Source organism: Schistocerca cancellata, chromosome 11 (genome assembly GCF_023864275.1).
Source record: "Schistocerca cancellata isolate TAMUIC-IGC-003103 chromosome 11, iqSchCanc2.1, whole genome shotgun sequence".
Taxonomy (NCBI): domain Eukaryota; kingdom Metazoa; phylum Arthropoda; class Insecta; order Orthoptera; family Acrididae; genus Schistocerca; species Schistocerca cancellata.
The window spans coordinates 80,794,451-80,812,669 of NC_064636.1; the positions used below are offsets into that span (position 1 = coordinate 80,794,451).

At 39.9% G+C, this 18,219-nt stretch overlaps 1 protein-coding gene across 2 annotated transcripts in view; it reads right to left on the bottom strand.

Annotated features, from left to right (window-relative positions):
• LOC126108658 (zinc finger protein 391-like) overlaps nucleotides 1-18,219 on the bottom strand; it is a 56,573-nt gene that overhangs the window by 15,887 nt on the left and 22,467 nt on the right. For both annotated transcript variants that reach the window (XM_049913969.1, XM_049913968.1), the window contains 3 exons: nucleotides 17,091-17,171; nucleotides 9,410-9,484; nucleotides 9,254-9,328 (listed from right to left, as the gene is read on the bottom strand). In XM_049913969.1, the coding sequence (XP_049769926.1) occupies nucleotides 9,254-9,328; nucleotides 9,410-9,484; nucleotides 17,091-17,171 (231 nt within the window). The remainder of the gene's footprint in view (nucleotides 1-9,253; nucleotides 9,329-9,409; nucleotides 9,485-17,090; nucleotides 17,172-18,219) is intronic.

Here is an 18,219-nt window from a genome sequence, read left to right on the forward strand (position 1 = left end):
TGTGTGCGTGTGAGAGAGAGAGAGAGAGAGAGAGAGAGAGAGAGAGAGAGAGAGAGAGATGTACATATGGAAAACATCAAAGAAGGACACACTGTGTGTGCGTGTGAGAGAGAGAGAGAGAAAGGGGGGGGGGGGGGGGGAGCTTTCTGAGGTATTTGCTGTTCCAGTGTGTAAAACACACAAATGCCAGTAACCAGTAGTACTGCTAACAGGGTTACACAGTCGAGCACTCGCAATGCTGCACTATGCAACACAGGAAAGACTGCTTCTACCACTGCAATGCAAGTTATTTCTTGAGGAACCCAAGAACATTTTGTAGTAGCCCGTGCTAAGATCTAGGAATATCAACTACTGTTTTTTAGCCTACAAGATGCTTCTGGGAAGTTCAGTGAACGATATCAGAAAATAAAGGAAATAAATAGTTACAAACAAAGTACCTTTACGGGTCTTCGAAGTAATCACCGTTAGCTAAAACACGCTTCTGTCATTGGTTGCAAAGCTCTTGGAAACTGTGCCTAAATGCTTCTAGTGGAATCATTTTAAACACCTTGGTCACACCTTGTTGGATACCTGCAAATGCTAGTGAACAACAGTGCTGAAACTGTCTTTGCTTATTTCTGACTGTTCTGGTCTCATTCTCAAAGACAGGTACCAACTGTATGCAAGCATCAGTCACACTTGTTCAGTGTCGCCTGGGATTGTACGTGCTGATCTGAATGTGGGTCATCATCAATACTGTCATTTCCATTTATAGAGCGTTTAAATCACTCAAACAAACACTTTTTAGTCATTACTTGAACACCGTACACTAACACTGCATTCCACGAATCCCTGTCGCCATTTTTGCTAATCTGAAGCAAAACTGCGTGTTAAAGCACTGCTCCATTTTGCAAAGACACAAAAGCTATGCTTGCAGATGATCAGTGGCTGTCTTTGAGAATGAGTTAGAATTAAGCAAAGACAGGTAAGCACTATTGTTCACGAACATTTAAAGACGTTTCAGATATCCAACAAGACCACAGTGGTTCGAGCGATTCCGTAACAAGTGCTTGCTGACAGTTTCCAACAGCTTTTCAACTGACGTAAGAAGTGTGTCGTAGCTCGTGGTGATTACTTTGAACACCAGTAAAAGTATTTTGTTTGTTATTCTTGTTTCCTTTATTTTCTGAGACTGTTCACAGAGCTTTTGAGACACACCTTTTACTTATGGCTTAATGAAACTTGTCAAAAGTGATATGTTTCTCTTTCAAACCAATAGCTCAGAGCACAGCACCAGACACACACACACACACACACACACACACACACACACACACACAGAGACAGATAGACAAAGAGAGAGAGAGAGAGAGAGAGAGAGAGAGAGAGAGAGAGAGAAAATTCAGTTTTGGTTTTGGACAACATACAGAATAACATAAGCAATAATTGCAGAACATTGTCATGTGTCAGTAAATGTGGGATAATGTTCCCAAATAGTGGGTGTATGGAGAAAGAAACATGTAACTGGAAGACGCATATTACTGAAGTTATGTAACAACAAAGTTCAATAATTTCTAGTACTGGAAACAAAGAAATCGACACATATTATCATATTTTGCACATTTTCACTCACTACTGCATTATGGCATAAATTTTACGAGGCAACACATCACTTGATTGCCCACTTCCATACAAAAAATAATATGCAAGACTTAATATACCTACCATTAAGACCTATGGCACCAATCACAGAGGGCCAAAATGCTGCATGCGCAGAAGGTGGGTTGGGCAGCTCATAGCAGCTCCGGCCCACCAAGGGACAGAGTGACATCAGGGGGGGAGGGGTCAGCGACACGTTTGAAATATGAAACTTATCAACTCCTGCCCAGACCATATGCAGAATAAAATCATGTGCAACTCTGTGTCAAACCAGAGTGTCACGATTGTGTCACACCCAGTGACATCAACGAAGTATTGCGCATGAGCAGATCATGTGCTGCAGCTCACAGAATTACCCAGGGGTGCCTCAGACAGAGAGCACCCCAGCGTGCCCCTGAGAGCAACAACACCAAGAAGAATCGCTTCTCGGCTTTTGGCAAGATCAATGTGTAGCACGTGTGGTCATGAGAGATAGGGAAAGGAAACATACTTTATTTCAGTTTCAATAATAGAAGGTAACATAACCAGAAACTAATATTTTTTACAAAGTCCATCTCCTTTATACCATACAGCAACAGAATCTGATACATTTATTTAACGATGATTCCTGGCCGTAACAACAAAGGAGACTGTACACGTAAAATACGACTTACCCATGTCCTGGTTGTACACCTCATTCACTTGAAACGTGCGATAAGAAATGACATCTCTGATATTAAAACTCTCCAAACCTGCAATGGCTTTGATTTTATCACAAATATACCACACAATTGTAGCAATCATCCAACCATTACCATAAGAAGCTGTGCCATTGCTTGAAACTGTAAAGTTCCCAACACACCTGCAAAACAAGGACAGGCCTTGGGGGATCTCTCGTGCTCCCAATCTACCACTCTTAATAACTTCAACATAATCTAGAAAGATGGCATAGTGGCCATTCAGCTGCACGTTGTAAAGGGACACCTCTCCTCTAACAATACTTTTCTTTAACAGAAGTAGATGATATTAGGAAGATTTTCGAATCTTGAATAGGTGAACATTATCTCAGCTTGCTTTTGTTCTACAATATTACTTTTATTGTTAACCGGTTTTTGGCTTACAAGGCCATCTTCAGACATTTACTCAGTAAATTATTTTACTGAGTAAATTATTTTACTGAGTAAATTATTTTACTGAGTAAATTATTTTACTGAGTAAATTATTTTACTGAGTAAATGTCTGAAGATGGCCTTGTAAGCCAAAAACCAGTTAAAAATAAAAGTAATATTGTAGAACAAAAGCAAACTGGTGCTTTTCATTTATTATAATGTTGTTCTACCAAGAACCGACAGAAGATTCTGTTAACATTGTATCAGCTGTTTAACTAAATGAATTTCGTATGATTTTGTATATTTTGTATTATATTTCAGGTTAAAATGTATAAAAAGAAATTACTTTATTACAATCAATATGTATGAACTCTGTGTGTACAGTTAAAATTACTCTTCTTTTAGAAACATATGGAATTACAAAATACCTGGCATACTTAAAATTCATATTATTAACTGCACAATCTGACGATATTTATTAAATTTATTTCTGGACTCATTTAAAAATAATGATATAAGTTGCTGAAGATTCTTCTTTTGTCAAGAAAGTTTGTAAATGCTATTTGTTTTGTAAACTCTTTGGAATATTGTTAGTACTGCAGTAGTAGTAGTAGTAGTAGTAGTAGTAGTAGTAGTAGTGGGCATGGCTCTGATGAAAGACTTGTTTTTATGTTTGGCAATAACAATATAAATTTCTGTTTTAAACAAGAGATTGTAAAGATAGTGTGACACAGAAAAATGGGATAAAATAAAAATTCATAGGAACAGAAATAATGCAGCAGACTTATTTAACTCTTATTAAGTCATCTGGAAGACAACAAGTCAAAAATTTCAGCCTCAATAATCTACCCCTAGACATCACGAACTGCAGCCAACAATGAGAAAATGAAAATAAGTAAAAAAGTTATTTTTACATCTTACTCCTCTCGAAGCTTATGAAATGAATCAACTATTTATGAGAATGAAAATCTACTGGTGATGTATGTGAGGGTAAGATTACAATGTGCAACAGCACGGGATGGTGAACGGAGATGCCACATTATAGGACGAGATTTAGAAGTTCTCAGGCGACGGCGTATGAGGCCATTAATAACGTTGAAGTTACTGTGAGTAGTAAGGTGGGTGCACAAATGATACAGCAAGGTCCGTCCACATTCTGCGGGTGTGGTGTGAACTTTACAAACAATGATGCAGATTCTCTTGGTAATGGTTAGATCACTGTTGTAGTCCTGGTGATACAGTGAAAGCTGTTGCAGGTCTGGTGAGCTTTAATAGCAACGATGCGGTTGCTTCTCGCACATTTCAAGTGAATGAGGAGTACAACCTGGAGGTCAGACTCCACATTTGATACGTGGCACCAGTCCCTCGCTCCGCCTGATGTCTGTCACTCCTACAGTGGACCGGAGCTGCTACGAGCTGTCCCTCTCACCTTCCTCACACACGTCATGTTGGCACTCTCTGACGTGCCAGTGGCCCTGGTCGCAGGTATGTGAGTGAAAAATAGTGCCAGCCCCACCAGTCAGTAGTTTTACTCCTGACGACGACTGTGGAACTAGCCATCGACAGCTCGAGAGTTTTACATGAACTGACACGGCTCGAAAATGAAGACGATTTGAAGATTTTATTCAGTCACGCCTCTGTGAAAGACTCCGAGGACACATATAGAGGATTCTCCAACATCGGTAGTCCAACAAGCTATGGCACATAAATGGGTGAATAAACCCATAAATTACAGGATGCATAGACTATACTTCAATTAATATTATTTTCTGATTGACGTTTCAGTGAGTTGATAGCTAGTGCCCAGGCGTCAGCCAATCACAGTTGTCTCTCAGTCTCCACAAGCTCGCTGTGTTGGCTGCTATCTTGGTACAAACCTTTTAGGTGATGTGGACACGCCTGCTGGGTTTGGTAGGGGAACAGGTGCGGCTGGTAGCAAGGGAGGGAAGTGAGACACGGAAATGTCAATACGCAGTGATTTTCGCGCTGCGTCACTATAACAATATTATTATAGAAATAAGGTTGAAGTATGTCTGCTGCTGAAATTAGTCTTGTGTAAAGTTTTAGTTTCTGCACAGAAATATTGAAAAGAAAAATATCATATTCACAGTGTTCTTTACACGATCACAAATAAATCATTTGATTAATAAACTGTTATGATAAGGATAGTTGTTACCGTACGGCAGAGGTGCTGAGTTGCAGATAGGTACAACAAAAATCTGTCACAAAATAAGCTTTCGGCCCAAGGCCTTTGTCAAAAATAGATGACTGACACACACACACACACACACACACACACACACACACACACACACACACACACCCAGACTACAGTCTCTGCCAACTGAATTCAGAGACTGTGGTCGGCCGCGCACGCGTTTGTTGACACACACCATACTACTTAAATTTTCACTAACTTTCTTTTAAAGATTACAGTGTTGAAGTTCATACATTAAGCACATGTTGTGCTTATTATCAAAATGATAGAAACAGATTGCCTCCACAGAACTATATTATTCAGGTAATTCAGTTTGTTGTCCTGGTTGCAATGGGCTAATTAGTTTCATCAGAAATCATGGCGATAAAAAATTATTACAATTATAAAATTTCATATGTCTAGTAATGGGAAGAATCTTATGAACTAATAGGTAAATTCGGAAGGAAAGACCACTTCCAAATGAAACTGCTATTTTCCTTCTTTTCAGTAAAGTATTTACACTGACATACATTCAATTAGTTTAAAAGACATTGTTAATTAAAGATTTTACCTGGTCCAAATTTTCAGTGCCTATTATAGCCAAACAACAGTAAATTTCCCAGATCTGTTGATATACTGTTGATCACTTGATTTTTCTGAATTTATTGGTGACAGCAATGTTAATGAGGAAGGGTCCTTAATTACAAACTACTAAATTTACAATTACTGAATTTTAAATACACACACACACACACACACACACACACACACACACACACACACACACACACACACACAAATCAATAGCAAATAAAAGATGAACTTTTTGGCATATTCAATTTGTGAACAGTTATAAATTAAAGAAGTTCAGTGACATTCTGGAGCGAGTCTTCATAAGGCCAAAGTCTGCGCCATTTTCAGTGAGTCTGCACTCTAGCTCATTCTTCATTCCACACTTAAGTCTTCATTTGATACAGACTTAGTCTGTATTTTAGACCAGCCTTGGGAACCATTTGTGTTGCCTCTCCTTTTGTTTAATTGGTTGGTTGGTTGTTTGGGAAACGAGACCAGACAGCGTGGTCATCGATCTCATCGGATTAGGGAAGGAAGTCAGCCATGCCCTTTCAGAGGAACCATCCCGGCATTTGCCTGGAATGATTTAGGGAAATCACAGAAAACCTAAATCAGGATGGCCGGACGCGGGATTGAACCGTCGTCCTCCTGAATGTGAGTCCAGTGTCTAACCTCTGCACCACCTCGCTCAGTGTTTGTTTAATTCATGCTGAGAAAACATATTTTGTAATTACAAGCAATAGACTTCAAAATGTGTGTTTTGGGTCATTTGAACAATATTTGTGACTACAGTAACAGTCCTGTGACTTTTTCTACTGTACTCTCAAACATGCGCACCTTCGTATAGAAAGTTCGCCAACCACAAACAACACTGAAACTTCCTGGCAGATTAAAACTGAGTGCCGGACAGAGACTGAAACTCGGGACCTTTGCCTTTCGCGGGCAAGTGCTCTACCATCTGAGCTGCCCAAGCACAACTCATGACCCATCCTCACAGCTCTACTTCTGCCAGTACCTCGTCTCCTATCTTCCAAACTTCACAGAAGCCCTTCTGCAAAACTTGCAGAACTAGCACTCCTGGAAGAAAAGATAATAAAATTTGCGTCTCGGTCTGGACCACAGTTTTAATCTGCCAGGAAGTTTCATATCAGCCCACACTCCACTGCAGAGTGAAATTTCATTCTGCAAACATCTCCCAGGCTGTGGCTAAGCCATGTCTCCACAATATCCTTTCTTGCATGAGAGCTAGTTCTGAAAGTTTCGCAGGAGAGCTTCTGTGAAGTTTGGAAGGTAGGAGACTGGCAGAAGTAGAGGTGTGAGGATGGGTTGTGAGTTGCGCTTGGGCTGCTCAGATTGTAGAGCACTTGCCCGCAAAAGACAAAGGTCCCGAGTTTCAGTCTCTGTCCGACACTCAGTTTTAATCTGCTAGGAAGTTTCCTATCAGTGCACACTCCGCTGCATGGAGAAAATTTCATTCCACAAACAACACTGTCTTGTACGTTTCCATTGTTGCTTTACAACTGTGAGCACATTCCTACACCTTCATTATTGCTTCAGCTAACCCAGTGCTACATTGTGAGCAGCAGTAATATAAAATAAACGGCATGCTAGGTGAGAAAAAATGTATGATCTGTGCAAGAAAATGACTCGGATTCCGGGCAACAGGTACAACCCCACAATGAGGCAGTTGTATACTAGATAATTAGCAATCTAATAAGCGGGTGGCTGTGATCTGATTAACTCCACTATTTAAAGGTTCAAGTGTGACATTACTGTGAGGTAAGATTCATAAATGGCATCAAAATGACACAATGAAAGTTTATTTCATTATTTTTAGTTAAACAGTGATTTAGCACATATAATGTACATTTATTTCATCAATGTTTAATTTAACTATGATTACACCATGATTTTGCTTACTCATGTTTACCTTGGAAACATGAACAAAACTGATTTTTAAATGTGTACTAAATGCGTCTTGCACCCGCTCATGTTACAAAAATCGACATGCTTGCTTGAGGGTTAATGGCACGTGAAACCATTTATTTAATCATTCATCTGTACTGTGTGTTCTTTTGCTTTCTGACAGGACAAGAACAATTAAGCTCTGCAGATGTCCATACTACCTACCTGTTTGCAGAAATTACAGACTGTAAGAAACTGATCATCATCGGAAGGATCTTTAAAAAAGCAGCTTCTGGCTATTTGCTTTATGGATAAGTCCTACAAAGTCACTTTCAGATGGTGATCCAGCAAATCTGTGCAGGTACCGAGTAACAGGTGGGACTAGTTTACGTCACAACATCCACTCTGTGGGCCACTGAAAGCTTTCCCAGTCGATGACTTTGCGTTTTTTAGAAGTCCTTCATCCTTTAACAACCTCTGAACACTGGCTTCTGTGACTCCACATTTCCTTGACGACATACAAGTGTTTGTTTCTGCTGAATGCCAAACAGGCAAGAATCTGAAATTTGCATCATAACGACACCTGCATCCCTTTGAAAAATTCTATGTTGAACCTACATCTACACCCTGCAAACCACTGACCTGCAGGCACAGTATCTGCCCCATTGTATCAGTTATTACGGTTTCTTCCTGTTCCATTCACATACAGAGCGAGAGAAGAATGATTATTTGAATGTTTCTGAGCAGTAGTAATTATTTTAATCTTAGTCTCACAATCCCGATGTGAGCGAGTGGAAGTGTAGTATATTCCTAGAATCAACATTTAAAACCTGTTCTTGAAACTGCCAGTTCAATTCCTTTAGTATATCTGTAACACTCACCCACGGATTAAACGGACCTGTGACCATTTGTGCTCCTCTCCTCTGAACACGATCAATAACCCCTGTTAGTCCTATTTGGTATGAGACCCACGGAATTGAGGAATATTCTAGGATGGGTCGCATGAGTGATTTGTAAGCAATCTCCTTTCAAAACAGATTGCACTTCTTCAGTATTCTACCAAGAAACTAACATCTTTAGCCCTATGTCATTATTCCCTTTCATATCCTTACAGAGTGCTTCGCTCAGGTATTTGGAAGATATGGCCGATTTCAAGGGTGACTCAGTGATATTATAACCATAGGATACTATGTTTTTTTTTTTCGTTTTGTGAAGTGCAAAGTTTTACATTTCTGAACATTTAAAGCAAGTTGCCAATCTTTGCACCATTTTGAAATCTTATCAAGATCTGGCAATATTTATGCACCTTCTTTCAGACAGTACTCCATTACCGATAACTGCATCTTCTGAAAAAAGTCTGATGTTACTATTGTCTGCACGGTCATTAATGTACAACATTGTGAGTTGTTTTACACTTCGATCCTTTACACACTTTACTACGCAGTTTAGAAGTGGGATCTGCAGAGTCAAACGCAACTGAGGAAAAAAATTTGCCACAAGAAACACTTCCTGCTATCGTAAAAAAAATGCTCAAAGCACAGACATACATTCATGGTTAATGCGGCAGGTGTGGCAAAGACTAGAGTTACAGCTTAATGAAAGCTTTAGGTTCTATTCGGTAGAAAAAGACTCCCGATCATATGCCACAAATGCAAGACGTCACCCTACTTCTGAGCACTAAATCTTGGGAAACGACCTCATCTTGGATTCGGAAATATATGGTCAACAATACTACTACTACTACTACTACTACTACTACTACTACTACTACTACTAATAATAATAATAATAATAATAATAATAATAATAATAAAGGAAATACTCAGAAACACTACAATCCCAGCTACCCTACCTTCAATATGCGCCATTCAGATGGCTGTGTTTTGACGTGAATCCCATCTTCCTCTACAACTGCGTTCTCAGGCTCCTGTAACAGAAACCACACATTAATGGATTGACCAAAGAGAGGCAATGTGCCCACATACCTCTCAACAGCGTGGAGACCAACCTGAGCTTCATTACAGTCATCATTCTTCACATCATCTTCGACCCATTCCTGTTTGACAGCCACAAACTCAAACATCTGCAACACAAATAAATTGTTAATTGTTTATTAATACATTTATGTGCAAGGTAGGGATCTCAACACCCTCTCGTGCATTTAATTAGACACTCTTAGCAAGTCAACATTACAATATGTATAGTACAAGGGCAGTATACACTGGTAAGCCACTACCCACTGCAAAGTTGGATGGCCATATGGTGGTGGTGACGGCACGTGATGCGGTAACAAAAATAAGAGGGTGAGTCAAATGAAAACCATAAATTTGTAAGAACAAATCAAAATTTCGCGCCGTTGGTAAGCGTGCTACAAACGGTGTGCAGAATGGCCTGTAGGTGGCAGTATAGTGCAGATGCACACATACCTTCACAGTATCAGTCTAAAGATGACCGCCCCACTTGTGACTTGCACCAGGGTTTTTTCGTAGTGAAGGTGTGAAACCTGTTGAAATTCATCGACAAATCAAGGTTCAGTACGGTGATGCATGTTTGTCGCAGTAGCAAGTCTACGAATGGAGTAAGAAGTTCGCAAATGGTGTGACTTCAGTGGAAGATCTCCTCATCCAGGTCAGGCACAACAAGTTGTGACTCCACAGAACATTGCAGCAGTTGAAGCCACATTGAAGGAAAACTGCCGACTGACACTGAATGACACTGCAGCATGTTTACAGATTAGTCATGGGTCAGCACACCACATTGGGCACGATGTGCTCCAGTTTCACAAAGTGTCTGCAAGATGGGTGCCGCGGCAGGTAACGCCTGAAATGAGAGAACGACGTGTTGATGCTTGTGAAGAACTTCTTCGGCGCTTTGAACGAGAAGGTGATGGCTTCCTTGCAAGAATCGTTACTGGTGACGAAACCTGGGTTCACTTACACTGACCTGAAACAAAGAGAGCGAGCAAGAAATGGTGCCATTCCTCATCACCAAGTGATTTCCATATGTTTGGATCACTAAAAGACACAATGGGAGGAAAGAAGTTTCGTTCTGATGAAGAGGTATACTACACGGTGCACAAGTGGTTGCACGGACTACCAAAAAAATTTTTTTCTAAAGGAATTTATGCACTTTGTAAGCGCTGGAGGACTTGCATTGAGTGTGGGGGAGATTATGTTGAAAAGTGATACAACTTTGTACCACTTCTGCACAATAAACAATATTTTAAAAAATATGTAAGGTTTTCATTTGACTCACCCTCGTATGTAAGTGAACTAGAAATGGGTGGGGGATCACCCTAGTTAAGATATGGGCGGAAAATGGGGAAATCCATTGAGATAAGCGGTTTTGACAAAGGGCAGCTTATTATTACCCAGAGCCAGTGAACGAGTATCTCAAAAACGGCAAAGGAGGTCGAATGTTCATGTGCTACTGTCTTGAGCATCTACAGAAAGAGGTAGGACAGTGAAACTACTACTAGATGCTAAACGGTTGACCGTCCGCGACTCTTCGCAGGGTTCGGAGGCTTGCTTGCTCTGTAAAGTAGGATGGGTGGTGATCTGAGGCATCTCTGCTGAGATAGTGCATTGCTGGTGCACACACAAGTGTTTCGGGGCACAACATTAATCATACATTGTTGAAAATGAAACTTCACAGCAGACCACCTCTACATGTTCACATGTTGACCCAATGACATCTTAAATTATGATTGCAGTGGGCATGGGAGCATCAGGATTCGACTGTCGATCAATGGAAACGTGTCGGCTCTTCGGGTGAATCACAGTTTTGCTACACCTGGTTGATAATCGTCTCCACAGATGCCGTCACCGAGGTGAATGGCGGCTTGGCACATGCAGCATGCCATGGATACAGGCTGATAGGAGGAGTATTGTGCTATGGAAAACATTCTCCTGCACTTCCATGGAACCTGCAGCACACTGTTCCATATGTAGCAACCTGTTGGGCGAAATATAGCCTCATCACATGTCATCAGCAGCTAACCAGGATTTCTCTACAGCAGCGTCTACATTACTTACACTGAATGAACATGTTAGCTCTAAAACGAAACTATTAGTGTTCCAGCTATTTTGTGATTTGGTAATGTTATAATATATTACTGCAATTATTTTATGTTACTTTCTGCTATCAATATTACTAAGTTAATGATCTTTTGACATTTTTCTCCGTAGATTATTGTAGTTGTTCTTAAAAATGTTTCTTCTTATTGGATGTCAGAACATGAGCGAGGAGGGAGACAGCGTATATTGTTTACGTAATTTGTTTGCACTTAGTTTCTGTGGTTTCCATGTTGTCATGACTCTACAGAACTATGTTGCCAACACAAACTGTGTCACATATTCAATAGTTTCTCAAAATATCCAATTCTTATTTAAGAAAGGATTCTCACAACTTTTTATTTACTATGTAAATTACTGAGTATACTCTTGCGATTAGTTCACCTAGAAATATTTTTAAGGGAATGTTCATGAATTACCACACATACAATCAATCTTGAAGTAAAATTTAGAATAAGTAAGACTTGTTTGTTTCTGAATTGATATAGCTGATTTGAAAGCCCTCATTCTCCTCTTTTCATTTAATGTTTTACATTTTTTTTAAAACCTTCATATTTCAAAAGTTATTTGTATTAACAAGTATCATGTTTCAGAATCTTCAAACTTTAAACTTTACTTCTTTCCCCAATTAAGTACCAGTTTCATAGCCCCAGTTTTTCTCATTACAAAAAAGACTAATTTCACTAAAATAACTTGTTAGTTTGTTAATTATTCAAACTAGAAAATTTCAGTTTATTGATATTTTACTACTTAACTTTGGGGATCATCATCTTGTTAATTTTGCTCTCCCATGAAATAGTACCTATATTTTGGCTATTTTCTAAGTGTACAACTACATTTTTTAACATTTAAGAAGCATGTATTTTACTGATCCGTGATTCCTGTAAGTCTACAAATATGCATGATGCATGAGGGCCTCAGTTAACAATTGTTTGGGAACAGTAATATAACATTACTATGTTGTTCAGATCCTGCTCACTAACTGAAGTGATTACTTGCCATGTTTCTCCGTGCTCAAAAGTTTTATTTCTTAGTCACGTAGCACTGGATTGTTTAAATTGTAAAGCCCCTTGGCATATCAGACTGGTGAGAAGTATTATGTTAGTTCATCACCAATGAATTGTGAGAATGTTTGTTAATTAGTGTAAGTTGCTGATCTGTGTTTTATATTGAGAGTCCTGCATATACCAAAGCTAATCTTCAAAAAGAATCTTCAATAAGAATGATGAGACCAAACATCATTTCATCCTGTGTTGTGTATTTTCTTTAACAAATGTTCATCAGTTGCACTAATAGGAGGATGACCAAAGGAAATGAATGAAACAATGGAAAATCCAGGATGGAATAACGGCAATATTTTTGAAAAGGACGGTTTAATGTCAATATTATGAAAAGGATAGTTGCTACTCACCATATAGTGGATATGCTGAGTCGCAGATAGGCACAACAAAAAACTGTAGTCTTTTTGTTGTGTCTATCTGTGACTCAGCATCTCTGCTATATGGTGAGTAGCAACTACCCTTTTCACGAGACTGTCATTATTCCATCCTGGATTTTCCACTGTTTGAAGAGGACAGACTGCTGCTCATTAAACGAGGTGTCCCATTTATCTTGACCACCCTAAATAACTGTTTGTCCAGATGCAAATTACAAAATGTTTGAAGCAAATGTTCTTTAGCTGTCAGGAGGACACCCATCAGCACGATTGCCTTCACTGTAGCTTCGTTTTTTACAAAGATATGAACAACGGTATGATTTTTCTAAATGGCACCCTGTATTTTTTATTCGGCAATTCATTTCCTCTCCTAGAAGACCTATTCAAAAATGTATCCAAGTGTACCATTCACTGAAACACAATGTTATTAATTATATAACACAACATTGACACTGACACTCCCAGCGCTTAGTGCAGGTACTCGAGGTAACTGAATACATCCATGTGCTGATGCTGACAGAGGAAAAATGTAAACATAAGTAGAATACACACCCTTCACTCCGTCACCCATCGTCAGTTGAAGAGTTGTGTGAGTAGAATGTACACCAACGAAGAGAAGGTAGAAATGCTACTCATCTAGTGGGAATGCAAGTTAGCAAAGCAGTAATTGCAATACTGTTTTCTTATGTACAGGTACCTTTAGTACAGTAGTATAGCCCTTTTAAATGCTGTTGTGTAGAGTAGGCATACAGTAGAGCAGGGATTCCCAACCTTTTCAGCTTTCGGACCCCTTCTTCAGTCAAAAATCCATGGCGGACCCCTAGTCAGTCAAAAGCACAGTAACTTTAAATTTCAGAGCGAAACCCATGGGAACTGAAAGCTTCTTAATGCAAGTGCTATGTTCCCAATGGCTCCTCCCCCTCTCCCCCCCCTCCCCCCCCCTCGAAGTATCAATAGTCTTTGGTTTAAAGATGAATGAAAACAACTTGAAATTAACGATCCAATTTGATTCCCACTGTATCCAGACACTTACTAGTGGATTTACTCCCTTTGTTTAACACACTATAGCCTGATTAAAATTACTTGGTAATTGAAATTTCTCACGATGGAGCTGTCTTCCTCCAAGAGCAATCAACGTCACGATGGAGCTGTCTTCCTCCAAGAGCAATCAACGTCACGTCCAAACTGTTCGCTGTTGACAAGCTGCCGCTTATGGTCTGTTCACTTCCACTATTTGGCTACTGTTGTGTAAGGAGCATGCATATTTCGTAACAGTCTGTGTGTGTGTGTGTGTGTGTGTGTGTGTGTGTGTGTGTGTGCTTTTTCGTGAAATCCAATGAAAAATGTTCAAACGTATGTAAAGTCTTCCTTTGGTCGTCCTCCCACCTCATTAATTTCAACTGGAAACTTCCGCTGTTGTGAAGGCGATGGAGAAACTGCACCCTTTTTCAACGATCCTGACATCAGCCACCGATCCATGTTAGAAGTAATAAACTGGTGAAAAATTGACTTATGAAATAGGTAGTGCACTGACAATGCAAGTTTAACATTTAATGATGCCTGGGGAAGCATACGTGCCAGAGAGTTCTGTGATTGGTTGACAAAGCTCGCTCCGCGCATGCGTAAAATGTTACAGCGCATCTAGCGCCGTGAGCCGGCGGACAAACGACCCCCGTATTGTTGCTGAACAGTCTATCAGTGAAGCCGCATTCTCCGACACTTGACTGTGTACAAGTTCTCACTTAGGAACCACGAAGGCTGCTTGGGGATACGACCTGAAGTAAACGCACACACATTTTTCACACGGAAAAAAAAAGTGATGAATTTGATTTTCACATTTTTATTCAATAATTTTACTCATTATTTTACATGATTTGGTTAAAGGTGGCCTTGGACCCCCTAGAAAGAGCCGGCGGGCCCCTAAGGGGTCCGCGGACCACAGGTTGGGAAGCCCTGCAGTAGAGGATGTCCTTACAAACTGCATCGGCATAATGTTTCTTTTATTGTTGTTGTTGAAGGTAGGTGAATGCTACACAGGCAGTGGAACTGTACAGATAGCAATATCCTGACAAGAATCCACCTTCCCAATGGATGTTTTCTTGTCTTGTTGTGACGCTTCAGGAAATGGGAAGTTTCAACCCATGACAATGCAATCGTCGTAGCACCAGCACAGACGAAGCTGCCGAAGTTAATGTTCTTGCTTCCATTTCTATGAATCCACATGTGAGTGCACAACAGCTTGAAAACGAAATATACATTCCTAAACCAGTGTACATCGTATTCTTACACATCACCAGTTCCATCCTTACCATGTACACCTCTATCAAGAATTGGATGTGAATGATTTCCATAATCGTGTACAGTTCTGTCAGTGGGCACAGCAGCAAATCCTCGCCAACCTGAACTTCTCCAATGTTCTATTTACCGATGAATGTTACTTCACACACAAAGGACAGGTAAATACAAGAAACATGCATTACTGGTCCAGCGACAACCCACGATGGCTCAGGCGCGTGAGACATCAGCGTTCATGGAGGGTTAACGTCTGGTGGGGGATGCTTGGTACTACAATTGTTGGCACTTATTTCATCAATGATAGTCTAAATGGCAAAGTGTATGCCAACTTCCTGGACTAATTCTTCCTCCTCTTCTGGCTGAAGTGCCACTAAGAACGAGAATGCTAATGTGGTATCAACACGATGAATGTCCAGCACATAATGCCTTGTGTGCACGTCGTGTTCTGAACCGAAGGTGTCCTGCCAGATGGATTGGTCGAGGAGGAACAGTTACTTGGCCTGCTAGGTCTCCCGATTTAAATCCTCTGGACTTTTTTCTTTGGAGATGCATCAAAGACTTTGTCTGTTGCGATAGTCCAACAACTCCAGAGGACATGCAGGAATGTATTGTGCTTGCTTGTAATTCTCTTCAACAAGCAACCCTGGGAGCAGTAAATAATTCTTTCATTCAACCGGTGCACCAGTGTATTGGTGTTCAGGGTCACCACTTTGAGACCTTTGAATGTTCTACTCCTGGGCAACAGTACTGGAGAGTCAAAGTCAATTTTGTGTTATGTTTTTACTTGGTTTTCATTTGTTTTTTGACAACTCCAGCAAGTGGATGAGTTTGTGATCCCGGGCTCAAAGTCAATGTTGTGTTATGTAATTAATAATGTTGTGTTTCAGTGAATGGTACAGTGATACATTTTTGAACAGGTATTTAGGAGAGGAAACGAATTACCAAATAAAAAATACAGGGTGCCATTTTAAAAAGTCATACTGCTGTTCATATTTCTGTAAAAAAAAAAAAAAAAAAAAAAAAAAAAAAAAAAAAAAAAAAAAAAAAAAAGTATAACATCATGCTGATTGATGTCCCCCTGACAGCTAAAGAACATTTGCTTGAAACATTTTGTAATTTGCATCTGGACAAACAGTTATTTAGGGTGGTCAAGATAAATGGGACACCCTGTATAGAGGAGATACAAGTCACAGAGAGGCACAAAATAAAGAGTACTATTCTTTTTGTTGTGCCTGTCTGCGAGTCAGTGTCTCCTCTGTATAGTGAGTAGCAATCTACTGGTTCCACAATATTAAGGAAAATAAATTGTAAGACTTTCTACGAGCAGAATCGTGTCAGTAAGCTTTCAGTGGTTTATAAAATATTCCACTGCTGACCCATCCTGTTTTACATGTACCAGGTGGAAATTTCGCCCTTTGTTTAGATTGAAAATAAAGTGAACCGAGTGATGATGGTGATTCTTCAGCGAAACATATTTGGGTGAATTTGGAAAAAAAAATTGTGTTTGCTCAAGGCAGAAGCCTTCTCAAAAAGTTATTTATTTGAAAGAAAAAGGAACAAATGGTGAGAAGACAAACAGATAAAGATTTACTCTACACTCTAATGTATAGTGGTTTTGTGTAAGACGTAGGTTACTGGGGATTTGTTCCACAGACGTATGGCGGCAGAGGAGGAGGAGTTGGGGAAAGATTTGGTACAGTCGAGATGCTGGATGTGTCCGATCTGGTATTGCAGTTGTGGAGTGATGGTGAGTACCTGATATGTGAGGAGTGGTACTTAGGATACAAGTGACTGAAAAGTGGCGGATGTAAGCAGAGTGCGTGAAGACCAGATTGGCTTCTTTCTCTTTCTTTGCCTGGAAGCAGTAACAGGAATGTGGCACTTACCGGAGTTTCTGTCACTTCCGAGACCGGAAATTTAGCAGCACACTTGCTGCGTACTTTTGCAGCTGTGAAGCATTTGGGTGCCTGCAAAAGACATAACTTACTGTAATGAAACACAAAAAAAATGAAGATATCTCACTTTGAAAACTGCAATGTAAAACTAGCTTCATCTCCAAATGAGTCACACAGTGGTAAACTGCAGCAATGCTACTAACAGATACACTTCACATGTCTTACATGCACATGTGAATATCGTACAAAGTTTGTAACTGCACTGAGACTTATTCGGTAAGGAGGACACAGATGGGAGATAGACACAGAAGTAACTTTAGGTGTGCCTGAGAGAAGTGTGTTGGAATTCTTGCTGTTCATGTTGTATATTAATGATCTTGCAGACAATACTAATAGTAACCTCAAACTGTTCTCAGACAATGCATGTATCTATAATGAAGCAGGACCTAGTGTTTGGATAAAGCTGCACAAATATTCAGTCAGTCCTAATAACATATCAAAGAGATGCAAATACTGTCAACTAGTTTCAATGTTCAGAAATGTAAAACTGTGCACTTCAGAAAACGCAGAAAGCTAGTATCCTAAGACAACAATATTAATGAGTCATAGTTGGAATCTGACAACTTGAGTAAATACCTTGATGTACCAATTTCTGAGGATGTGAAAACAAAATACACTATGTGATCAAAAGTATCCAGACACCCCAAAGATATACATTTTTTGTATTAGGTGCATTGTGCTGCCACCTGCTAGTACCTACCTATTAGGTACTCCATATCAGTGACCTCAGTAGTCATCAGACATCATGAGAGAGCAAAATGCGGCACTCCGTGGAACTCACTGACTTCGAACGTCGTCATGTGATTGGGTGTCACTTGGGTCATACGTGTGTACACGAGATTTCCACACTCCTAAACATCCCTAGGTCCACTGTTTCCAATGTGATAGTGAAATGGAAATGTGAAGAGACACATACAGCACAAAAGCGTACAGGCCAACCTCGTCTGTTGACTGACAGTTGGAAGAGGGTTGTAATGTGTAACAGGCAGACATCTATCCAGACCATCATACAGGAATTACAAACTGCATCAGGATCCAAAAAATGGTTCAAATGGCTCTA